The sequence below is a fragment of the Patiria miniata genome, unplaced genomic scaffold, assembly GCF_015706575.1.
Source record: "Patiria miniata isolate m_02_andy unplaced genomic scaffold, ASM1570657v1 HiC_scaffold_7, whole genome shotgun sequence".
NCBI classification, from domain to species: domain Eukaryota; kingdom Metazoa; phylum Echinodermata; class Asteroidea; order Valvatida; family Asterinidae; genus Patiria; species Patiria miniata.
In genome coordinates, this window is record NW_024037074.1 from 31,140,385 (window position 1) to 31,166,795 (window position 26,411).

The window sequence follows — 26,411 nt, forward strand, 5'->3', positions numbered from 1 at the left end:
ACAATTACGCGCACTTTCAAAAATTATTCAAAATACTCCCAACTCTCCAAGGTGTTTGAGACACCCATCAAATCATAGCTTATTTCATCATCTTTAATTTTCTGTTCAATTTTTGGATGGTTATCCAATGACTTTTGGGAGAAAATTCCATCCCAAGATTATCACCCCTAAAAGTAGGCCGGTGGCCCATCGCCATTTTGAAAAGTGATGCCTGCGGGTCATTACAAAATAGAGCCATTTTAGGGCCCAATTTCATCCAAATTTCACAGAAAAACAAGCTTGCAGTCCTGTGCACAGCTTCCACCTATTTTATAACAAACCTTTGAGTTCATGGCCTACAAAATGCTCTGATAGCAAAGAATTTGAGAGCATACAAATTGTTATTTGGCCGGCGTAGGCAATTTTGGGCCTAATTACTGGTCTGCACTCTCAGAGGGACTTGCTGCATTCAGGGAAGCACAAACTAAATCTTAGTCTTGAGCCAAGACTAGACGCAACCAAGACAAAGTCTTTCAAATGTTATTTATGCTGTCCTTGCAATAGCCCTTTTAAGATTTTTGTTTAGAAAATTAAGCATTTTGTCTAAATGCCTTATTGTATAATATTTTATTTCGGTTTGTAAAATAGAAAATTCCTTTAGAAAAAAAAATTAGAAAAAACCTTTAGCCACACCCCCCCCCCCAAAAGACTCCTTTTTGGAATCTGCAACATTTTTGTGGGTTTTATACATTTTTGTTTTTACGTTAATTTATATGCCTTGGGTCTGACGGATGACTAAAATCATGGCTAAAGTTCCATCATTATGTAGCTGAAAATCTGTGCAACTAGATTTTGTCCACCATTGTGACAAGACCACAAAATATAGAAACCCAGAAAACAGCTTTTTAAGGAATTCCATCCCCCCCCCCCAATTTTTGTTGATACTTTCGTCAGAATTGTCAATACTTTTGTTCAATCGTAATTTAATTCAAGGTCAACACATTTACTTTAACAGATTGTAATATTTTTTGTGTCAGCCGATTTTTTCCGGCAGTCCCCAAAACATCAAACACTTGCTAAAAATAAAGAATTAAAACAGTTGTGCAAGAAGTTATCATTTGTATTTCTGTGAGTTTATTTACTTGAACAAAGACATTGACAAATTTGGGAACCGCCAAGGTAGGGCTGAATAGCTCAGTTGGTAGAGCACCGGAATGGCAATCCGGAGGTCGCAGGTTCAAACCCAGCTCCAGTAAATTCCTTTGTTGAACTATGAAAACAGTTTTGAATTTGATAAAGATGATTTTGCATTGCTTTCAGTGTTGTCGATTTGATAAACACATTTTTAATATGCAATATTAACTTATAGAGGCTACTAATTATTAAATATGTAAACAATTAAACACGATTGTTGCTATTTCGTGAGATATTTATCTTATTAGATATTTAATGGAGATTTTTTTTTTCCGGTTGTAAATACATTGTTTTGTTATTGTTAGGTCATTAAATATATTAGAAAGCTGGGAATTTTTCAATGTGAAACGGTTTAAAAATAATGTAAGATTCATATTTTTACTGTGCTTGTGACAACTTTGACAAAAAAAAGTCAGTTTTTATTCTGACAATACAAATCTGTTTCAGGTAATAAGTAAGGTTATTTTTATGTGAATAGACTTTCATTATTCATTTTTATTTTAACTTATATAATTTCTCTAAAATTTCCATTGCTTCACTCATATTAATTATTAACGTTACTGCTTGTAGTATTTATAAAGAAAATAAAGACAATCATTGTTTTTTTTTTGCAGTTGGCAAAATTGAATTTACTTTTGACAATCAATGTTTTTTTTTATGGGACTTTTTCTGCAATTATTGTTTTTACATTCTTATGAAAAGATAATTTAGTAAGCCTAATTGGTGACTCGCATGACAATCGGTATTTTTTTTAGTTTGCTTTGTTTTTGCTGCATTTTGATAATCGTTTTTTAATTTCAGTATTCACACAATTTGTAAAAAACAAATTATTTAATTACGAAAGCTTAATTGTGAACTGAGAATAGATAAAGCATTTGGCAATAATAGTGGCTGGTTAAAGATAGTTCTCAATCCCTGATGTGCCTTTCATGTTTTCGAATATAACATTCAGAATATTTTCACAATTGCAGTCATTTGTAACTTCTCCAATAAAAAAACCTTTTAAATGTAATGTGCCTTTTAAGTCAAATTGATAAGATGTCATGTCGGTAAATAGCCCACATCATGACTGATACAACAATTTGTAAAAAAATAATAAATAATGACGGAGATGATGCGTGAATTACATTTTTTCCCATTTCCATGGAAACTATCACTGCCGTTAATTTGTTACTTGTATAACTTCGCAGACGTTGAAAATGTAATGACAACCTGCTACAAAACAAATTAAAAAACTCGCACTGCACTTGAAAAGCTATGTACATGTGTTAAACGCTATGAAACTACTCATGTCATAACGTTTCGTTTTTGGCAACTGCTGGCCTCAGATGTTGAAAAATTTTCACGACTGATGCACGAAAGACTTACAGGAAGAGAGATAAATATGAAGCTGTCATAAGTATTAATTTTAAGCAGTGTTAAATATATTTGTACACACAATGTATATACCCTTTCAATCTCGACATGCATTCCAGCTTGCACAAAACACTACTTTTTGGAGTTTCTTAGCTGTTGTGTACATTTCAAAACTCGTGTTTTTTGTATTCAATTTTGGGTTCATTTGTTGGCCTTGTGAAAATTATCTTGCAGCAAAAAAAAGTTTTATTCCTTTTTCAATTTCTTGTTCCACAGGAACTTAGTTACAGCAAAACTACAGGGTAAGTAGAGAAAACCGAAACCCAAATGTCGGGACCATTGTTTTTGTGAAATTCCGCATGTAGCACTTTCAAAATCTAGGATATGAAAGCCCAATTCATAAGCTTTCTTTTAGCACAAGAATCATTCATATCACTTATGTACTTTTTTAAGTTAAGGAGTTTTAAACACAACCACCGTTTTAAAGTTCTGTCCACGGATCACAAAAAAAGGTTTGCGTTCTTTCAGCGAAACGAAAACAATTCAGACACATCCTCATGTGATTTGCTTTCGTTTTGCTGAAAGAACACAGAACCTTTTTGTGATCCGTGGACAGAACCTTAAAACGGCGGTTGTGTTTAAAACTCCGTAACCTGAAATGTACACAAGTGATTTGAATGATTCTTGTACTAAAAGAAAACTTATGAATTGACCTTTCATATCCTAGATTTTGAAAGTGCTACATGCAGAACCTCACTAAAACAATGGTCCTGACATTTGGGTTTCGTTTTTTTTACTCACTCTGTAGTTGCAACGACCATTGTCCAGTGTTAGCCATAAGTGGACTAAGTAAATTTATCGAAATATGTTTTTCGATGGGATATACGAAAAGTTGATGCCTTGCCGAACGGCTGAATAGTAAATGGGCAATATCCTATCATCCTAATATTGTTTTGTAATGGACGTTCGTTCATTAACTTTTTTACATAAGAAATATTTATGTATTCAATATGTGAATTTATTTTTCTCTCGATCTATCAGTGCAGCTATGCGGTATCACATGGTATTATTTTTTTAAGTACATATTTTAGTCTTTTGATACGATATTACCCAATTTGTCGTTCGTATTTAATGGTTCGTTGATCCATCCTTGTGCAAATAATTATCGTTTATTCCTCGATAGATAGAATGTGAATTTTTATTACATTTACTTGGCTTTCGAATGATGCATCAAAGTTCGCTGTTATTTTGTTAAATTCAGTGTAAATATCTCCACTTTATTTTCTTGTTTACAAACTTAGTTTAGCTTCTGTGCTTCTATGAGACATCTTCTATCGTGACATAATAACAGAGCCTCTTCTATACTGTTTTGTTTTTTAGAAAGTTAACCAGAATCTGCTTTTATTTTGGTAGGTATTTTATTGTGACAATCGTGGTTATGTAAAAAAAAAAAAAAATCCACCGTGCTGACAAGTTTTACTAAAAAAAAGCAGGTATTATTGCAAATGTGCCTTCTGTAATTAGATATTATCTCCGATCGCTGCCTTACGTATAGTAAACTTTGAACTATGCAAATACCTTATTTGCATTATGCAAATACCTTATTTGCATGGTGCCTTATTTTAAGCTCTGGCAGGAGCTTCTACATATTACTTGGCGGTCGGTCGGTCAGTCTGTCCCGAAAATTGACCAAAAGTATGGCGATCCATATGTGCCATCGGCGTCGCATTTTTCAGCTCTGGCAGGGATCATTTTCATCGATTTCATGCAAGACTTTCATGCAAGACGTCTTGCAACACGGCCAGAGCTTATTGTGCACTCGCACTTGTTTTAACACAGAACCGATCGTGAGCTTATGTACTAACATGCATTCTTAATTGAAAAGAAAATCATCTTCATACCAAAATCCGAATTTTTAACAGTAAAATATTGTGGAAGGGAACAGGTGAAAGTATAGATGAACTTGTTTTTGTCAAATTATACGTCCTCACAAAATACACCACAAAATTGTATTTTTTGTATATGGTGGATATTGAGTTAAAAAAACCACCACGGTGGTATAATGTGCAAGATTAAACTTGTGTATCATAGATGCAGTTGTTTGCAGGTCTGGTAAATAGTAAAAAAGGGTGTGGTTTCAAAAGGAGCAACGCCCTACTCAATATCCCCCACCTTAGCAGGCCTCTGCAAATGAAACAGCTGGCCACCATTCTCTGTGTAAATACATGTATGTTGTGAGACTATATTCTGTGGCCCATCCCATGCTGTAAGCATTGTGTTGTCCCTCAGTATTGAGCGTTGCAATAAATGGTGTCTTTCTAACAAAGGTGAGCAGATGGTCAATGTGGAGTTTATCAGTGTTGTAGTCAAGGCCACAACCTCCGAGGCCGAGGCCAAGGCCGAGGCCACAACCTCCGAGGCCAAGGCCGAGGCCGAGGCCACAACCGCAAGGCCAAGGCCGAGGCCACCACCTCCGAGGCCAAGGCCGGCCGAGGCCGAGGCCAGCTATCAAAACACGTAATAAAATATAATCACTAAAACAAGGCTAAGATTATGTTGGAGTTTTAACATCTTTTTAGTTGAATTCACTGAGTTTTGGAGTGCCTGGCCTACAACTTTACAGCTTGCAATGGGTTTCCTCTTGTAGGGAGGATGAAAAACATCTCAAGTTTTGTATCACTGAAAGCAAATTACACAACAAAATCAATGGCGTTTGAATCAGGCTCATAGGCGTTTGCCCTTTGGAGATACAACAATTTAAATGGCCAAATTTTGAGTTTCTATTCTGTAAGATTTACTTTATTTACTTTTAGCATGTTTTATAAATCTTATTTTCAAAACCTATCAAAATGCTTAATATCATAGGAATCCTCATTAAATAAACAACAACTTGATTTTTCAATCAGGTTTTTACCACTCATAACCCAAAAGTTACGACCCCCCTCCCCCGACCTTCGCACTGTCCAGGCGCGCGCCTAGCAAACACCGCGATGCGACCAGACAATGCCAGACGGCCCGCCGTTACGCACGGGCAAATCCAATCCCGCTCCACACAACGGGATAGTGTCCACGCATTATCACTGTTAATACCGGGGTACCAGACAAAGTCTGGCAATGGCCAACCCCGCTCCAAACAACACGGGAACACGGAACATGCGTGCATGATATCACTCAGTTCATCAAAATGACCATGAATTCTCGGATCATCCGATTTGAATCCAATGGCTGCGAAGAATTTTAAGATCATGGCAAGAGGTGGGGAGTCCAGAGGTTTTGGCCGTATATCTGTAACCACGCAAAATTAGTCAATTTCAAACCGTGCTTATACAAGTAATAAGTATCAACATGGCTCTAAAAATACAAAAAGTATCCTGGTACCACGAGGAATACTGACTCCTATTATTAAAACATTCATTCAGAACTTTGTATTCATTTGGATGGAAAAACGAATTCTGAAATCGCGCTTTCCATATCGACCATTTGCGCCAAACATTACTGTGTGAGCCGGAACTTTCATTTAAATCACCGTGTAAAAATAAAATCTACTTGATAAATCGTAACTGTTTTTATCATATCTTTATGAAAAAAATGGTACGGACTAGTACACTCGATCGTACCCAGAAAGTTCGGACTTTTACTGAAACAGTGGCCTATAAAAAGAAATGATTAAGCTTGCCGCACCTTGCCGCAAATCATTTTAAAGGTCGGGGTACAGAGGCGAAACGAGACAATTTTGTACAACACTGCAACCAGACTAGTCTACTACCACATGTTATTGTAAGCAAATGGGATTGGTGCCAGACTTATGTAGTCTGGCACGCGGTAACAGTTATAACGCTTGCACGCACGTGGAAAGCTGAAGCGCAGGCTAGGCGAAGTTGCTACGTACGTGAGTACGTTCAATGCAACCATTTCCAGTTCATTCATGCGTACATTGTATATGCGTTCGTTTCACGGAACCCACTGCGGCAGAATCTCGAGGGTTTGATACGGTAAAAAATGAGAATTAATTAGAACTAGTGCAGGGCCAGTCGAAAATGTGCGTGTTCGGAAGGGGCAGTTGAGAACTACAGCTCGTGCAAACAACGCACATTATTCAATGGTGTGAACGCACACTCGCAAGTTAAACTCACAAAATGTCGTCACCCCCCTGGCACTTATATTTACCCCTGCTGGACAATATGGTATCGCCCTACAACTGTAGGGCGTAGTTGTATGGCAATACACTATTGTATTAGAGTTGCTCAGTCGACCGCCTACATACAGTGCAGTGATGGTTGCTCAGTTGAGTGCAAAATGCATGTGCCCGTGCATGCCACTCACGTATATGTACGTACGAATACATGGTGTGCAGTGCTATCGCCCTACAATGTGCCCGTCCTTTTTGCAGGGCCCGTCAAAAAAATGCACCTGTTCGTTAGGGGCAATTTCAAAATGCTCATGTCATGCAAACAACGCACACGATTCAATTGTGTTGTTTTCACAGGTTAAACTCGCACTCATAGGTTGAGCGCACTTTGTACATGTCGCCAGGCCATCCCCGGCACTGATATTCACCCATACGCCCGTGCAGCTACTCACCTACGTGAGTAAGGTTGCTCAATCCACCGCCTGCAATAGAGGTTCAATTGACTGCAAAATGCATGTGCCCGTGCAGTCATCACGTACGGAAACATATGGTATGCAGTGCTATTCACCCATACTGGACAATGGTATCGCCCTACAATGCACGTGCGCGTGCCCGTCCTTTTTGTATTGTTTGCGTCATATTGAGCACGCGCGCTTTAGCTTAAACGTGACGTAAACAATTGAAAAGAACGGCAGTAGGTGGTGTTATGTTCTAAGCTCCCACGTTTGCCTCCGAAAATACTGCTTTTTTGCAGCTTTTTCGAGAACCGCTCGTCCAAACCACTTCCAACTTGGCACTGCACATTCTGCAGGGCCAGTCGAAAATGTGCGTGTTCGGAAGGGGCAGTTGAGAACTGCAGCTCATGCAAATAACGCACATTATTCAATGGTGTGAACGCACACTCGCAAGTTAAACGCACAAAATGTCGTCACCCCCCGGCACTGATATTTACCCCTACTGGACAATATGGTATCGCCCTACAATTGTAGGGCGTAGTTGTAGGGCGATACCATAATATTGTAGTTGCTCAGTCGACCGCCTACATACAGTGCAGTGATGGTTGCTCAGTTGACTACAAAATGCATGTGCCCGTGCATGCCACTCACGTATACGTACGCACGAAGACATGGTGTGCAGTGCTATCGTCCTACAATGTGCCCGTCCTTTTTGCACTGTTTGCGTCAGCACGCGTGCTTTAGCTCGAACATGACGTAAACAATTGAAAAGAACCCCATGATGTGCCCGTCCTTTTTTTCATTGTTGCGTCATATTAAGCACGCGCGCTCTTGCTCAAACATGACGTAAACAATTGAAAAGAACAGCAGTGCGCGCCGGGTTCTAGGCTATATTCTGGCGCGCTAGGCTTCAGAAAATACTGCTTTTTTGCAGCTTTTTCGAGAACCGCTCGTCCAAACCACTTCAAACTCGACACTGCACATTCTGCTATCCGGAGCAGTACACCCGCCGATTTTCAACTCCATACGGTGCCCGGTTCTGGAGATAATCGGCGGACAGACAGACAGACAGACAGACGGACAGACAGACAGAGATTCCTTGAATTGTAGTATAGATAGAAAACACATCAAAATGGGCGGCCTCGAGCCGGCCTCGACCGATTCGCCGAGGCCGGAAGGCTCCGAGGCCGGAAGGCTCCGAGGCCGAGGCCAAGGCCGAGGCCTTGCACCTCCGAGGCCAAGGCCGAGGCCAAGGCCATGAAAATCGGCCTCGAGGCCGGCCTCGAGGCCGAGGCCGGCCTCGAGACCTCCAACACTGGAGTTTATTTTGGTTCGTGGAGTTTGATATGAAAAGAGTGATTTGCGGTTTAAAACAGCGATTGGCGGTTTTCGTGTAAAACAAAAAAAAAATTGGTTCTCAAGTTGAGCCAATAGACTCCTAGCCTTTATTCAAGTCGCATATTTTCTTTTTTCGGAACCGTTACTTCAAACGCAATACTTTCATTGCGCATCGTCATTTCCAACAGTGAATAAGTTCGCGCGTTTAGAGTTTAACCTGGATAGCTTTGTCTCAGAATCCGGTGGCTGTATTCTCTGCTATGCTGGGGATGTTAGTTGTTGGAAGGCCAATTTGTGGAACGCGGCGGTTTTGACGTAACTGACTTCATGTGACTTAGATTTTTGCCTTTTTTTAGAATCTAAATTCAAATACATATGTACAATGTATGTGGACTTCCCCTCCCTTTTCGTAACGTATTAATCCAGAAGAGATTTTCAGGTAGCATTTATCTACGGATCCTCTACACAGGAGAGGACCCGTGATTTATCACAGGACTTAAAGTACTTTGTAAAATACACAATTGTCACCAAATTCAGAGTTAACTTATCATTGACTCAAATTGAGTTGACCATTTATTCGCATTTGATTTTTTTGGTGTAAAAATATCTTCAAATTTATAGGCCTTACTTTAAAGTTACGTCCAACGATTTGTACCGTAATACCAAAATATTTTAACAGAACTTTACAATATCCTTTAAAATGCAATCTTTCTTTAAAATTCAATCGAGTAAGACTTACAATTTAAATGACACGTATTTTAAGTTAGTTTGTAGACTTTCCTTCAGAAAGACTACGAATTTGTGGAGGTTCAGTTTAAAAACAAACAAACAAACAAACACCCCATACAAACAAACCAACAAACAACACATTATGCAAAGTTTTTTACCAAACATCTGAAACACAGCTTGGTGTTAGATACTGAATTAATGCAATATCTGTAACCATCATTCGGTCAACCCAACACTTTTTATCTTTCTGTTGGTGTCTGAAATGTCTGCACGTATTCACCTTATTTTTGTGTCGCAAATACAGATAACAATATCTCAGAGGAAACATAATTATCTCAAATATAGAAAAAAGGAATAATTTTATTTTACTGTTCCATCGTTTTAAGAATTATCACACATTTTGCATTATATATTTTTCACACTGTCCTAATCTTGAATTACTGTTTTCGCTATAAAATATATACACAAATTAATAGTTAAATTAGAACAAGTAATGCTGCTTATCAGATGTACATGCACGTCTGTTATTTTTCATTAATTAAATTTGTGGCTAACTAGGGATACGGTTTAGCCGGATATAGCCATTTTGATGAAAACACGTACGCCCGACCTTAATCAATATGGCGGATGGACATGCACATTGGTGTGAAAACTCATGGGAAGTTTTGTATTGTGACACTTTGCATTGAATTAATGAGTTTGTTGCGTAGTAAAATGTCACAATGAAATGGTCGTTGAAATGAAATAGCTAGGATATTCTACCATGCATGCTAGCTCCTTGGAATAACTAGAGGTGACGTCACATTTGTTTACATCCGTGGCGCCCTCTGTCGGCAGTTATGACACCTGCCGGGCAAGAAAACAATACGTTTACATAAGATATTTCAAGCTTTAAGATAAAATTACAATGACTACTACGAAAGCAATGCAGAAATATGATTTCACGATTGCACTTAGTTATTGGACAAGTAAATGTGGCTTTTTTTTAAACCATTCAACGGCTTTTTTTTTGAAAATGAAATAAACACTTTTCAACTGATTAAAATCGACAGATGGCGCTGTTTATAGTCAACAGATGGCGCTGTTGATGGTAGAGGGTGCTTTTTTCAGACTGTAACGGGAGACGTGGACGTGAGTTTACCAGCGGTCCCCTTCTTGCCGTCTGGGTCCTCAACGTTGCTCATGAGTTGGATCATGTTTTGCATGGATTTCTCGATGCCGCCCACTCGCTCCGTCAGGCGCCGGATGGATTCCTTGTACTTTAAATCACGCTGCTGCTGCTCCTCTTGAAAGTTGGAGTACGTGTCCACCCTGGAGACGAATCGTCAAGAATTTGTCAGAATTTGCTTTTCATTCAGATTGGTTAGAAATGGTCAATTTTTCATACATAAGTGATACAACTACTGCAAGTTAAACTTGCACGACCACCCCCCCCCCCCCCCCCCGGCATGCTGGCAGTATCTATACAGTCAGAAGCACACTTTTCAGTTGACCCTAACAAAAATCAACAATGACCTCATTTGACCCCTAGATGACCTTTGACCTCAAATGTCTCAGGTCACCTGAAGTTCCCTTACCCAAAGATTATTGCCACTAAGTTTGGTTGAGAGTGAAGTCTGACTTTTCATAGGACAGCACTTTTCAGTTTACCTAATTAACCAAACACAATGACCTCATTTGACCCTTAGATGACTTTTGTCCTCAAAAGTCTCAAGTCATCTTACGTTCCCTACCCAAAGATTGTTGTCACCAAGTTTGGTTGAGAGTGGAGTCTGACTTTTCATATAACAGCACTAAACAGTTGGAACACGCGGACACGCTGAAGGACACTATCGCATGCAAGATCCCCCTTTCTTGGCTTAAAAACCTGGGGATAAAAATGTGAGGACTGCTTAGTCCTTGGGGTGTGACGTAACAAGTCACGTGTACTTGCTCACCTCTCTGATATCCTTTGTATTGTGCCGTTCACCGATAGCTGTTTCTCCAGAGCCTTCTGTCTCAAGTAGTTCTCGGTGCACTCTTCTTCGAAGTTATACAGCAGTTGCATCGACGGCTCATCCAAAAGCTCCTCTGATACAAAACAAAAATCGTGAATGATTTTTGGTCTTCAAATCAAGCTTTGGAGCTCTGAGTCAAGCGGATAGAAAAGCCGTCCGACACACAGATTTGACACATGAAATGTCCAAACTACCATATATCGGAGACAAAATATGCATTTGCAATTATGCTCAACAAGTAGGTGAAAATTGCTGTCACAAGTGGGCTTTTTGCACTACCCTGTATGTTAAATTGATGAGTAGATCATTTAATAACCTACTCATTTCTGGCGTGCCTAAAGTGTGTCCACAACACGAGTACATGGCTCTCCTGATGACCATGATGACGTGAATGACGATGGTGAACGGCGGAGGCAGGAAGGGTTTCTCGCTATACTCCAAGATCAGACGGTAACGCTGGAACTTCCAAATCTCGCTGGCGTTGTCGTGAACTCGCGTGAACGTGTTACTGACAGGAAGAAAAAAAATAGTGTCGGGGATTACTTTCAAGCGGATTTGGGGTTTTTCTTGGTTGAAGAAAGGATATCTATAGCTTTGTGGTAAACTGCACGGTTTGGATGCTGTCCTTTAACGCACCGTTTTTACGGTTACAGTTGGGGGTAGGATTAGGGTCAGGGCTATGGATACGGTTAGGGTAAGGGTTGGGGTTAGGTTCAGCGTTAGGGCCAGACTAAGGGTCAGGGATCTAATTAAGTGTCCATAAACAAATTTTTAAGATGATTTATATAACTTTTAGCAACTGAAGTTAATCATTCTGTTGAGAAGAATACACTGGTTTCTTTTTAGTCGTAATATAATTATTTGCTCTTTTTGGAGGCAAATTAACTGTCAACTTAACCCTGGCTTGGTGCAGCAACCTGTAGTAAACCATCACCACACAATAATTTTATTAAAACGCGCGATCAATTTTTATCGGAATGTTCACAAACCCGGTAGCATCTCCGCAGATGAACGCACCTAAGCGCACGCGCGCGTCGGCAAAGGCGATTGAGAGTGTCCTCCAATCGCTCTCTAACGTCAACGTTGAGGGCGTACTCGTGCACGGAGTCCATACTCACTTGAAAATGGCGATGAGCAAATTCAAGAGCAGCACGTTGGAGATCATCAGGTACACACTCATGATCCCAGTCACGATCATTTTATCCAGGTCACCGGCTTCAGCTTGTGGACTAGCAGTCACATCTGTTTAATAACATCCAGACACAAACAACCTTGACATTAGTCAGTTCAATGCAACGTTAAAAGGTATACAGTCCATCATTTGCAGCTATCCAACCTACTAATCTAAGTAGGTGACGAAATTATTGTTGAAAATCATACGTAGTGGGACTAAACTCCCTGTGAAATTATTGTTTCTGGCAAGCTGTCATTTTGAAGAAAAAAAAAACAATGAAAGAAGGCCATTTTCAACGATGCGTCTAAAGACGCATTCTTGGAGATTTCCGTTAGTAGTTCGTGTTTTATTCGGCGAAGCCGTGAATATGGGTGTGCGCAAACGTTGACACGACGCACACACGTACGTACGTACGCGTACGTACGCGCGCGCGGTTGCTATTATCGGTCCAGTGCGTGACATCGCATAGCTGCAATGGGCTGAATGAGAACGTCTCCTGGACGTTGAATTTACCTACCGCGGTAGAATCGCGTAGGTGTAGCTTGTGGAATATTGTCCATGATATATAAATGGACGCGAAACGCGCAAATTTTGAGACAAACAAATATTAACGTCTTGGATTATACAGCATTCACTGAGCTAAACCTTCATCAGGTTAGTTGTTAAGCAACCTTCTTTAGATTTAGAGCACTTTTAGTGCTTTAAACGAACATAATGTACAAATTACAAATGATGCACTCTTCCTTTAAAACCGCCTTATGTGTACAGAGAGAGCAATAAGAATGCACATCAATGGAATTGAATTTCAGGAGTTCTTTGTTTTGTACCTTGAGTGAAATCAAACTATTACTATAGAGAAGGTAGCAGTTTCAAGACTTACTAAAATTAAAATTATCACTTTTAATTTTAGTTTTCAAAGTGCTATCTTCTCTATTTAACCATATCTAACAGACTAACACACGGCTGTATACATCTTTGAAATTAAACTGTAATTATTGCCGTAATTGATCAGCATTTCAAGCCTGATGAATTTTGTCGTCAATTTATTGAATTCGGCTGAATGGAAGCTAATGATGAACAATGCAGCTGCTTCTATAATTGCACCAAATTACCAGAGAAGCAATTTCTGACTGGCAAAATCATTAATTTTGTAATGTTACCCGACATTGCCGGCGATATAATTCATCGTATTATCATCACTGTTTGGATATTGAATGGAAACAGACGTCACAGTCTGTCCAATTCAAACTCAATATGCCATGGCAGAGATATGTCAGTGAGTCTACAGGGTGAGTAAAAAAACGAAACCCAAATGTCGGGACTATTGTTTTATTGAAGTTCTGCATGTAGCACTTTCAAAATCTAGGGCATAAAAGCCCAATTCATAAGCTTTCTTTTAGTACAAGAATCATTCAAATCGCTTATGTTCTTCTCAAGTTACGGAATTTTAAACACAACCACCGTTTAAAAGTTCTTTCCACGGATTAAAAAAAAAAGTGTGCGTTCTTTCAGCAAAACGAAAAAAATTCACACACATCCCTGTGTGGTTTGTTTTTGTTTTGCTGAAAGAACACTGAATTTTTTTGTGATCCGTGGACAGACACCTTAAAACGGTGGTTGTGTTTAAAATTCCGTAACTTGAAAAGTACATGTGTAATTTGAATGATTCTTGTACTAAAAGAAAGCATATGGATGGGGCTTTAATATCCTAGATCGCCTTTGCCGACACGCCAGGACGAGTATTCGAGTAGATGAAAACCACGAGTAGAACAATGAGTAGCAAACACTACTCGCGAGTACTCGAGCACTCGGGATACTCGCCCGGCACTTCCAAACTGCCCTTTGGAAGAGCATAAGCACTGATGGTTAAAGGACCCGTACAATGTATTTTTCTTAATGCAATCCTTGAACATGTACCTTTGTCCATATTTTCATTTAACATTTTGTAATTTTGATTTCTATAATGTTTTTTTTATGCTAACGGTTTCCATATTCATGAACAAAAGTGTGATGTCATTTTGGGCACTGAGAAGGCTCATGGCTACAGCTATTTCAGCAGCACAAGTTGCTGGATATTTTGCTGTCGTAAATCTTCTTTTCTTTAGTGATGATTCGTTAATTGTTTCAGTACATGAAGCAAATTTTGGGTTCACAATTGGAACAGAAAACCAGGTTCAACTCTATAACAGAGTCTTCCTAAAATGACATCACAGCAACAGCGCCCTCATTTGCCACTTTAGAAAAATTCATCTTATGGACCATTTCACAAGTTTAGAAAATAGTTGTTTTACTGTATTCATCTTGGAAGATATCGAGCGTATCAGGGAACAGCTCCCCGTACACTTGCCAGTACGGTACGAGGAAGATATCTCCCAGGATATGCCATCGCCACTCCGAGCGGGGGAAGAGAATCGCCTGTCGGGCCACGCCGTAGCTGACGAGGAAGACGAGCAGGATCAGCATGAAGTACACCAGGTCACGAATCTACGGGAAGAAATATGACGGGGGAAATTCAGAAACTTACTATGAGCAAAACACAGGAACAACAGCTGGGTTTATAGACAGTGAACCCTCCTATGCAAACATACATTATGTGCCAAGTTGTCCTTGCAGTCAAAATCAATAAAGTAACTGTTTTCAATCCGTAGGAATTCCCAGCCCACGTAAAGCAGGACTTGACTGCCTTGGATGGATTAAGTGACTTGATGCAGCTATGCTTTGACTCCGGGTGAGTGATCAAACAGCTGTGACCACAACTTGCTTGCTTTGTTGACCCTGTTTCGCTAGACTCAGTGCTTGCTTGACATGATCTGACTGCTGGTGACTAGCTTTCGTTAAAAGTATAGCAGGGGAAGTGGACGTGAATTGTGACTGTCGGTAACTGCTTATAGCGTCATGCACACTTTGTTTCCTTTCGGCCTTTCCACGATATCAATGCCATAAAGATTTTACATTCGGCAATTTTCTTGGTTGAAAATTTATCAGTGCGAGTTATTTTCACTGCAATGCAGTCATTACAAAGGGGGTAAGGGAATTCACTTGTGACATCATTTTCACGAACTGAGCCAAGCTTCGATTTCCAGTACCAAAGAATAACTTTGGCAATCTCTGTGGTGAACCGGCAGACAATTGACCTATCACCGTTTGCGAGTTATAGCCACGCCCCTTAGACAATCCTATGGAAGTCTATACCTTAAGTTTTGTTTGTCTCAGATTTTGCCATTTTGTATATCAATGTAATTGGACAACATTTCACAAGCTGCGTTGACGCGATTCTACCGCGATTGGTTAATCGACGTTTCGATTACCGCGCTGCGACGGTTTTCAGGAGTGAACAGGAACTTCACGCACCATGTTACCGATCATGTTGACGTAGGGACCCATCACGTTGTTGACACTGCACACGTCTAGCAGTCGGATGTACCATACCATGACATCAAGGCAAAAGAACATCCTAGCTAGCTGGTGGTGGGCTGCGGCCGAATCCGCGTCAACCATGTACACCGAGTAGAGACGGAAGATGAAGCCTGGGATGTAGAGCAAAATGCCCACCAGATCCCAGATGTTCCACTTGTCCGAGGCCCACATCTTGATCTTCTGCCAGAGAGTCAGCCGGCCGTGTTCGCCCATCATGAGAACCTTGTAAAAGAGAAAGAGAAATTGTCAGTGTCAATAATGTCGTCTTGTCCACCTCTCGTTGTCTCTCCATAATGACAAGTTTGAATCGTGATGTCGCGATCATGATGTCAATGCCATTCTATAACTGTCGCAATTCCTGCATTTGTAAATGTCAATTTCGTTGTCGTCTTACCTACCTGACGCAGTTCCTCCATGTTGAAGGGTGAATATCGTACAAGACTTTGCCCATACTGGGATCGTAATATCACTGTCACCAAATGTCCCTGTCGTCTCACCTGTCACAGTCTCTCAATATAAAACATACCGTGCAAATCACAGCCATTGCCGCGATCGTAGAGTCCCCGATCGTCAGTGTCAGATGTCACTGTCGTGTTGCCCACCTATCGCAGTTTCTCCATGACCAGTGAGAACACCATGTCGTGATAATGATGTCACCAATTGCCAATGTCAGATGTCCTTGTCGTCTTACACCCACCTGTCGCAGTTCCTCCATGGCCAGCGTGAAAATTGTGCAAGTCACAGCCCACTCCACGACCATGATGTCACCTTGCAAATCCACCAGTACGACGAAGCTGAACATCATCAGGAATAGTATGTAAAACACCTACAAGAAATTTCAGGTAAAAAATGTCACAGCCAATATAAGGAGCAACTAGTGACGAATATGACTTGTGACAAGTAATGTTTTATACGGAAGAGGGAGTTTGGCGCTGTGGTAACTTTCCTTCCCTTCCACCGCAACTCAGGAAAATCACCGCTAACTGTTCCAGACAAATTCATTCCAGTCAACCCAACCGACAATACCAACGGACCAGTAACCAGAAGCCGTGGACTACACCTAAATCATCAAACTCCCAGCCAGAACAGAGATCTACACACAATAGTTTCTAACCCCGGACCATCTGTCAATGGAAGCTCCTGCAATCTATTATCTTCACATCATCTACTTCTGTCAAGCCCTTCAATCCAATCTTTGGAGCTACACAAACGTACCCACAGCTGTACATGGGTAGGCCATAGCTGGACGTTCCATCATTTCAAGCAACTATAGTCCCCAAGTTTTTCCAGTCACTGTTGGATTTTGCACTCTCATTGTGATGTGTTGGGAGGTGTTGACATGTCTTGGAAGTCTGGACGAAGATACCACTCGGTACTGTCAAGTATTAATTTAGCTGTAGACCTCTGTGGCCCGTGTTCGAACCCGACCAAGGCTGACGTCGGGATTTGGGTTTCCAGTCCCTACCTGACCCACTGTGGGTTTTCCCTAGAATATCGTCCCTGTGTTTTTCTCCCACCGCTGAAACTCAATAATTCTTCCTTGTCTTTTCTCTCCACGTTTCTTCAGGCCACCGAGCTACAGTGCTTGTACCCTTCCCAATAAATCCTTGTTTTTATTACCAGAAAGAATTAAAGATTAATCAAGAATGGAATAGAGTATTGTCTAGAAAAGAAGCTTCGCCCTCTACCCATAAATAGTCTTTAAAATGCCCCCAACGTCTCAGAGGAGCCAACCTACCGCATTGATCCAGAACTTGAGAATGGGTGCCACGAGTAGCATTCTTGCCTTCTCCAGCAGCGGCGCTTCGCTAGGGTCATCGACCGTGGGTCCGTAGGTGCAGTACGGCAGTCGTCGCTTGAAGGTAGGCCCGCGGATCCCGAAACCCAGGGAGCCGACACTGTGGATGCTGGGTTTCCTATCGCCGTTCTGATCAGTTGATACAAAAAAACCTCAGCTAATTCTTCTATTCACTTCTGATTGAAATGTAAAATAATAGAAAGAGGGCAAATGCGTCCCTCGGAAAGGTCGGAATGACGTTTTCTGACTATGGCGTTTGTACCAGGAAAGCGGATTGATTTTCGATGTCTGCCATTGCCATTTTCCCAAAAAATCTTTGCGAAAAGTTAATCTATAATTTGCATGTTGGTGAGTGGATTGCATGTGATTTCCACAACGAGTCATGCGACAGTGTTGAGTGGATTATTTGTGATTTCTACAACGAATCATGCGACAGTCTTGCTTCTCATTTTAGAATATTCATCTTATCTCGCATTTCTGAATGTGCGAGTGCAGATTGAAGTTGAAATCCAAGGTTTTTTTGTTTCAATGTATTGTTTACAATGGCCACTTTTTTAAAAGACTCTGTGTGAATTTTTTAATTCTCAATGAATATCTCCAGTGCTTATCTTACAGCAGTATTCTGCATTTCATATTCAGACGTGGCGCCGTCTCTCCAGCGACCGCTGCTTCTGTTAGCGGCTCGGATGGACATGCTCCGCAGTATTTCATCGGTAGAGTTGGAGATCGTGGCCGGGAACAGCCATTCTGTTAACTCCTGAAATGACAGAAAGAAAGGGTTCCCAAAATTCAACTTCCTACAGTCACAAGCTACATCATTACAACTTCTATTAACAATCTGCGAAATTGTAACGAGTTCAGAGTCAGTTTCATACACTTTCGTAACATTTTCTAAATCACAAGCTACAAGATCATAACAGTTTTCTAAGTCGCAAGCTACAAGAAGGTAACAACAATTGAGTCATATCCTATACAAGCTCAGAACAGCTTCTTAGCTACACGCTACAAGATTCTAATAACGAGTCACAATTTCTCCTGACGACGGGCAGAGCATACTGTTCAAAACGTTGAGTCCCTCCGGTTCTTTTCAGAACCACACATACTCACAAACGAGATTTATTCACATGGTGCTACCGCAAACTTATCTTGTCTTAGAGTCACAATCTACAAGATCGCAAAAGTGTCTGAGATAACTACAAGATTGGTACGATCTCTGAGTTACAAGGTACCACATCTCCACAACTTCTAAGTCAAACCCCACAAGATCGTAGCAACTTCCGTGGCACAGTCTACAAGATCGTCACGCATTCTGTGTCACAAGCTACCAGATCGTAACAACTTCTGAGTCTACAAGATCGTAACAAAAGGCCACAACCTACCTTCATGCTGGATATCTTACTGAACACCCCGTACCACTGGTCGTTCAGAAGGAACTGTATGCTAGGATGAGCGATGAATCTTGAATGGTTGAAAGCCGCGGCTAGTGACAGGCAAGTCTGCTCGCTCCAGTTGTCCAGCTGTGCACAGAGGAGCAAGCGAGTGAAGCTGGCGTCTTCCTCAAAGCACTGGCCCAGAAGCTCCACGGCCAGGTTTTCGTACCACCTGAAAGATGGACACCAATATCGTCAGCACACTTGACACAGAAGTCCGTATCTTACACCAGTTTTAAACTGTCGTTCAAGAGTCGCGCCGAATCCGACGCAGGTCGAACAAAGTAGATTTTGGTTTCAGACAGGCAAACGTCATTGTACAGGGTGATTAAAAGATACTGCAATAATGTAAAGGAGCCGTCCTTTAAATCGAAGTTTTAAACGTTTTAAACCTTGTAAGAATGACATATTCGTTATTAACATTGTGTGAAAAAAATGAACTTATTTGCATTTACCGTTTTTCTTTTGTGAATCCTTTTAAAGTGGTGCCCGAGTTACGTTTTTGTCCATGAGGCATCAGAATTTTGCATAAGAGCGGAAACGGTACAATAAAGACATCAATAACACAGGTTTAAAATCGATTGAACCTTAGCCCAAGCTGTATTTTTCTGTTTCATGTGATGCAAAGTTTCCCTCGGCTATACTGTTTCCTTCATTGTTCGGACAATTACAGCTCTGCCCTCTACTTGGCGACCCTGCAAGGCAATGCATGTCTCAGCTCTAGACCTCATGGAAAGAACAGCTCTGGGGGACACATTTTGTGCTCATGCGATTTTGAGACGACTCGTGAACAAAACGCAAATTGGGTACCATAGTAAAAAGGTTCACAAAAGACAAACCGTAAATGCGATTTAATTCATTTTTTTCACACAAGGTTACATAAAAAACATGTAATTCATACAAGGTTTCAACAGTTCAAAACTTCAACTTGGTTTTGAAAAAAAGATGGCTACTTTGCATTATTGCAGTTTTTGGCTCACCCTGTATTATGTTTCCATTGAATAGATCCTGAAGTCTTTCCAAGTGACTGCAACGGTTGATCTATCGACATAGGTGCACTTGTTTCAAACACCGTAGTTTTCATGAAGTTAATTTAGATCTTCCGAAAAATGTGTTCCTCCACGACTCCTGAACATCAGTCTGAAACTGGTGCCAGACGTTTGTAGTGAGGTTTGAGCACGAGGAACGTCGACCTGAATGTAACTTGTACCATTTGGGCTAACGGGAGTTCTCAAAGAATGTTTGAAGTCGCTGATGGATAGAAGATCAGGCTTCAAGCTTCGTCCATGCCACTCACGAGAGCTCGCATGGCGCGAAGTATTTCAGTTATTCTGATCGGGCATAAGTAAACCCGTAGCGTCTTCGCATGACGTGGGCGTCGATCAGGCGCCGTTGGCATTGGCAATGCCTTGATCAAATGTCCCTTCTAGTGGTCTCTCCCAACTTTCTGTTGGTAACCGTTAAAGGACTACTGGTGCACCGAGCACATACCCACCTCTTTTCCTCGGCCAGTCTGTCAGCGGCGTCCGTGTTGTACTTCCATTTAGCCACCTCGGACATCCGATAGCACAGCCTTGCCCCGATCAGCGCCTTGGCCAGCGTCTCGCGACCCCGCTGCCACATCAGGCGAGCGATCTGATACTTCTTGGTCAGCAGAGCCCATAAGAAGAGATCGTTGAACGGGAAGCAATCGAAGTCACTGGACCCACAGCTGTCGGATTCGTCTGTCTGTAGGCCAACCAAAAAACAAGAACTATGATTTGCACACGTTGGTGGTGCACAGGCGTTCTACGTAGTGTTTCAAACGCACAAAATTAATTCCTGAAAAGCCGCTGTATACAGAAAGAATGAGGAATAAGAATTACAAGTACCATGACACAATGAACATTTTGGAGAGGAAAAGATTGTTGGCACGTACCGAATCGAAGGTGGAGCCACGCTCGCTCACCTGTCACGCGCGCTCTTGAAGTCGAGGCGCACGCATTTCGGCAACCCTATTGGTCGACGGCGCACTGAGTACGCGCGTGCATGCCACCTGCGCGCGACCGTCGTTCCATCTGTTACTAATAATGTGCGTGGCTTGTATTAGTCTATACCTCAGCTCCGCGGAAGCATCTCATGAACGTCCCGCAGGTCCCACATCTCTGGTTACTCTCCGACGAATTGGCGGTGTAGTTACAGGCGAATCCTTTACTGAGCAGATACTGGATCACCCGGCCAATGTCTTGCAGTTTGAAGTGGCGACGGCCGTTGCGAATCTGGTAGAACGCCAAAAGTGTAAATAAGCCTGTAAGTTAGAACTTTTCACTTAAAAAAACCCAAATTGATAAGCCTATAGAACTAGATTTTATGGAGTATATTTTTCTAAATAATACCGTACCTTTGGCGGCATAAGGTTTGCTTGTTGGTAGAGTATACAAAGCGTCGGGAATGGCTCTGATTCGTCCTGGGAAAAAAAGCATTTCAAAGATGAAACATAAAGTTGTAAAATATGAGGATTTACAATTCTGTTATTTTTTGTTGTTTTTACTGTAATGTTAGAGAATTAGTTAATTATCTTTTTCTGTTCTATTTATCTTCTTCTCATTTTTTGACATTTTTGTTCATGAAACAAACACATACGAGTTGTTTTCTCACATTCTTGTTAATTTACAAAACTTATTGATACTCATGCACCAATTAAATCTACAAGATAAACAAATTACCATATTGTCGATGGAACTGTAGAGTTGTTCCAGTCGTTTCGTTGTCACGAAGGACTTCATGTAGCATCCAGTTTCAAGGAACAGTTCGACGAAGTCGACGCGGTTACGAACCAGAGCGACCTCCATCGCCTCATCCAGACACAACTCCTAAAAGAGGCAGCAGTGGGAAGCATAGAGTGAGATGTAATTCTATCCAAGCTCCAATTTCATTGGCGAAGCTTGCAATTACTCACGCATTGCAAATTTACAATACTCGCGCATTATCCAGGGATGGAAAACACGTATGCCCTCATCCTGCAACTTTGTATTTTGCAGGGGCTGATCCAGGAGGTAGGGGAGGGCGGGGGTTGGGGTTGGGTAGCTGATCATAATGGAAAAAAAATCGCAAAATGTACTTAAAGTTCTCTGAGTAACGTCATCACACAATAATGCAAATCTTGAGTCATTGTTTCAGGTTTTTTGTCCTTGTTGTGTGTGTTGAGCTTCAACGCCACAACTACCCACTTTCGAACATTTCGGAACCCGCCAGTGCTTTTCGTCACTTTTCGACGGCAACTGATATGCTTCCTTTTCTAATAATGCTTTCAGGACCCAGGGAACTGAAGCTGCTTACGTTCCACGACAGGTTCTGGTTGAAAATCTTCTCCTTTGCAAGATCGACTCGGTTCCAGATCAGGGAGAGTTTCAGCTGATCCGAGGGAGACAAGTTACTGCCTGGAAAAAATAGAGAAAAATAGTGTGTTTGTTTCAAAATAGAAAGTTTTTAAGCGATGGCGTTGGACCGTTCGGGATTTTTCAATAAGCCCCGCCCACCTATACATTTGTGCGCGTTTCTCAGAGTTTGACCACGTGCTCGTGGTCACCTAACCAAAACTCGTGATTTGATTGGCCAATGCGTATTGCTTGATTGACAGACAGGAAGGGTCCATAGGCGGTGCCCAGCACAGCAAATGAACGAAGCGGAAAGCATTTTTTTCCATTTAATTTTTTGTTTTGTGTCGAATTTTAATCCGTAATTCCCTACAACTCTTAAGCTACACAGAAAAATGATTACATTTCATAAGGGCGTTGAGTATTGCGTAATCGATATCAACGTCATCTTCTGCGTCCACACTGTAGATAGTTATCTGCAAAGCAACAACGAGATACATGTATTAGTATGGGAGAGTCTTCATCGTGACAAATGTCATCACTGTCGTCACATTGTCACCATGTTTTCATTATGATCATTGAATCACTGTCGCAACTGTTGCGTCAGTTACATGAATGTCCCTAATGATACTGTCTCTATTTCCACAATTGTCAGTCATTGTCACAATTATTAAAACGCCATGCATCGTCTGCATTTCAACACTAGCAAAATAACTATCATCTCTGAATGAGGCATGGTAGTTTTTCTAATTTAATAGGCTTTCCTATTAGTCTTACCAATTCCTCTTATTTCCTCCATTTTCAGCATTCTGTACTGTAGACATGACACTTTTGGGGGTCTGCAGGACACTTTTTCCTGTGTTTTTGTCTGAGGATCAAATGTCATGTCTGCTTAATGTCATAAACACCACCTTGCCAAACACTGCCCGATGTTTGGATGAACACATGTGCTAACTGAGCCTTGCATTGCAGGAATGACACTGCTGGTGTTATGTTTAAAACTTTTTTGCAGGGCATAATGACTTTCTTACCAAATTCTTTCTCTTCATGACCTGTATCAGATCTTCGAAGAGGCTCTCGTGCTTGTCCTGGTTGCTAGGAAACGTGTGCGCAATCTTTTTCCTTAGTCTCTCCTCGTGCTCCGGCATGAGCGTTCTGCAAACAAACAAATAAACAAACAAGCAAACAAACAAAAACTGTCATCTGTCTTCCATTCTCTGCACCAGTTTACTTCGAGAAACCAATCCCGGCAGGAGATGTGAATCTTATTGACAGCGCCATCTACTGGCGGTTTTGCGTACGGGCAATATATATAAAAAAAAAAAAAAATCTCGAAACAAGGCTAGCGTAAAACCTTACCCCTCTCCATCCGACTTCGTGTAGGCGTATGCGATCAGATCTGCCCCTCGACCACTGCCCTCCGCGATGACGACGGGTATGATGGGATCTTTGGTGATATTCTCCAGGACCACACGGATGGTGTTAAGCCCGCCCTCTAGGACCAGACAGACGGCTGGAATGCCGCAGTCACCTGCAGAGAATAGCGGTTTAATAGATTATTGCATCCATACTGAATCTCAGCGTTTGATTAACAATGACTGGTGCAAATATTGAGCCACTCGGCAGATACTGGTTCCATCAAGCGTTGTATTGAAATTAAACACCAAACTATTTTTGGTAATTTGAAGTCTGGGTTCCACTTTGCAGGATTAGTTCCATTTAACGTCAAACATTTCTAAGTTGTAGTCTACACTAGAAGTGTTGATCCTGCATGCTCTTCCATGGTCTGTGTGTTTTGGAATATCACGAACAACAGGCGTGTTTAGAGGATATAACCCAACGTTTTTCATTTAGACATAGGATTATTTGTCTTTCATGCCTTTGTTCGTTTCCAATGATAACACCACTCACAATCCAAAGAGGAATGTTCAAATCCTAACCAGTTGAAGTTTGAGCTCAGTTGACATTACACTTGTCGAGAAAACAGTGGAAAAGCATGCGCAACCTTTTCATCACGAAACACGATCAAGTCGTCCAAAGCTCTTTTTGTTCCCCAAAACAATTGTTATCACGCACATTTCTTAATTTCCTTTTAATGACAGCAAACAAGATGGACTAATTTCACAGGGTATTTAGAGCTAGCACACAGTGGCGTCACCAGACTTTTCAGTCTGGGGGGGCACAGGGGGGCACCAGCATTTGATGGGGGGGCACTTAGGTGGATACGGATCGCCGTCCTGCGGGAGGGGTCTAAGGGGAGGGGGTGCCCCCCTCCCCTTTGGAAAATTTTCGCATACGGAGGATGGGCTAGATGCAAAATGGTGCCACATTTGCAGCTCATTTGAAGAAAATACGAATTACTGTGCTTCTTTGTCCTTATGAAAAACCAACTCAGATGATGGGAGTTGAATATAACAAAATATATATATATATTTTTACCAACCCAAATCTCAGATGGGGGGGCACTCGGGGGGGCACTAGGTTTTCCAGGGGGGGCACGTGCCCCCCCCTGGCCCCCCCTTGGCGACGCCACTGCTAGCACATAATCTTTAATCCAAGTAAGCTTTTTGATAATTAATTCGGTTGGTTACTTTTGGGATGAATGCAAATGATCCTATTAAGCCTCTAATATTGTGATCTTGGTTAAACAAGAACCCAGTTACTTTCTTGCACGTACTGGCAGAGTCCATCTTCTGGTTTGATACCAATTTCTCCAGGTTGGATCGGAGAGTGATCTCGACACCGTAATTGCCCACCGTGCCGTTGTCGACTAGGATGAAGTGGGTGTGGTTTGGGTCCAGCGACGCCCCTGTACTCTCCAATGAACTGGTCATGCGGTAATGCTTCACTCTCTGTCAAGACAATACGGGATGAAAGAGTATCTGAGTTAAATGTTCTTAGGCAGGACACTTTTGCAGCAATTGCTCTCCAATGAACGGGTCAGGGTGATGCTTCACGCACTGTCATGAAAACAAGGGTTGCATGAGGAATCTGAGTAATATGAATCATGGTGACTGTGTCCTTGGGCAAGGCACTTTGCAACAATTGCAGTATGTTCGTATATTTTGCTCAAGAAAGATTTCGAATGTCCACTGGAGTGTTATAATAAAAGAGAGTTTGTGGATATATACGTGACTGTGAAGTCATGAAAATAATGGATTGATTGTGGATTTAACTGATAGACTTAATTACCGCATGTGGTCTGTTTCTCTTGTCTTCCAGCTCCGCGTTGCCGTCCACTATTCCCCAGGACACCACTCCGATGGCGTTGATCTTGTGCCGTGACCTTAGGGTGTGCTCTCGCAGGGCCTTGCCCACGTGTTTCATCACACCTGTTCACGTCCAAGAACCACGCCCATAAGACTATTAAACACAACAAAACTAACCACTGGCTTTCACACCGTGGCGCATTATGATTCGCAAAGGGCTTGAGGCCCCTCCCCCTTTTTCCTTTTAATGTAATGGGCGTACTGAGTGGAAACTACGAAGCGCGTGTTAACAGTACCGTGCCAAAATACACGTACATAAAGCTATCCCCTTGATTATTTTTTGAGACATATTTTAAGGGACTGATTTCAATTTTTGAATTTCCTATTTCGGGGCAGTGTTTTAGATGAAACCGTTCAAATCACAACCCTTGCGGTGGAGCTAGGTGGCTCAATTTCCAAACACTCATTTGAACAACACAGTGAATTATTTTTCTCTCTAGTTCCTAACAGAGTTGTAACGAGTCACTGATTTTTGTGACTCGAGTCGAGTCGAGTCATTTTAAAGAAGTGACTCGAGTCGAGTCGAGTCATTAGGTCAACAAGGTCGAGTCGAGTCGAGTCGAGTCACAGAGTGTGGTCGAGTCGAGTCGAGTCGAGTCAAGTATTTAGCTCGAGTCAATTCGAGTCACAAATATTTGAACACTAAATTACAATAAAAAGCAACAAACACAAGAGAGAAAGAATACAAGGCACCAGTCTATTACGGAAATCCAAAGATATAAAGTATGCTGTATGGTACCCAACCAACAGTTTCCATTGCTAGCTCACGTCACAGATAAGAAGATGTGAA

At 41.5% G+C, this 26,411-nt stretch overlaps 1 protein-coding gene across 3 annotated transcripts in view; it reads right to left on the reverse strand.

The window, feature by feature from the left end:
* Nucleotides 1–9,001: 9,001 nt before the first annotated feature.
* LOC119745766 (transient receptor potential cation channel subfamily M member 3-like) overlaps nucleotides 9,002–26,411 on the reverse strand; it is a 29,234-nt gene continuing 11,824 nt past the window's right edge. For all 3 annotated transcript variants that reach the window (XM_038222361.1, XM_038222364.1, XM_038222362.1), the window contains exons 5-25: nucleotides 25,545–25,684; nucleotides 25,030–25,204; nucleotides 23,712–23,883; nucleotides 23,384–23,507; nucleotides 22,756–22,828; nucleotides 22,315–22,415; nucleotides 21,702–21,848; nucleotides 21,377–21,442; nucleotides 21,093–21,254; nucleotides 20,492–20,724; nucleotides 18,946–19,168; nucleotides 18,180–18,323; nucleotides 17,507–17,695; nucleotides 16,466–16,594; nucleotides 15,703–15,990; nucleotides 14,643–14,835; nucleotides 12,296–12,419; nucleotides 11,498–11,685; nucleotides 11,118–11,250; nucleotides 10,322–10,491; nucleotides 9,002–10,026 (exon numbers count right to left, since the gene is read on the reverse strand). In XM_038222361.1, coding sequence (XP_038078289.1) covers nucleotides 9,980–10,026; nucleotides 10,322–10,491; nucleotides 11,118–11,250; nucleotides 11,498–11,685; nucleotides 12,296–12,419; nucleotides 14,643–14,835; nucleotides 15,703–15,990; nucleotides 16,466–16,594; nucleotides 17,507–17,695; nucleotides 18,180–18,323; nucleotides 18,946–19,168; nucleotides 20,492–20,724; nucleotides 21,093–21,254; nucleotides 21,377–21,442; nucleotides 21,702–21,848; nucleotides 22,315–22,415; nucleotides 22,756–22,828; nucleotides 23,384–23,507; nucleotides 23,712–23,883; nucleotides 25,030–25,204; nucleotides 25,545–25,684 — 3,221 coding nt within the window. In that variant the 3' untranslated portion in view covers nucleotides 9,002–9,979. The remainder of the gene's footprint in view (nucleotides 10,027–10,321; nucleotides 10,492–11,117; nucleotides 11,251–11,497; nucleotides 11,686–12,295; nucleotides 12,420–14,642; nucleotides 14,836–15,702; nucleotides 15,991–16,465; nucleotides 16,595–17,506; nucleotides 17,696–18,179; nucleotides 18,324–18,945; nucleotides 19,169–20,491; nucleotides 20,725–21,092; nucleotides 21,255–21,376; nucleotides 21,443–21,701; nucleotides 21,849–22,314; nucleotides 22,416–22,755; nucleotides 22,829–23,383; nucleotides 23,508–23,711; nucleotides 23,884–25,029; nucleotides 25,205–25,544; nucleotides 25,685–26,411) is intronic.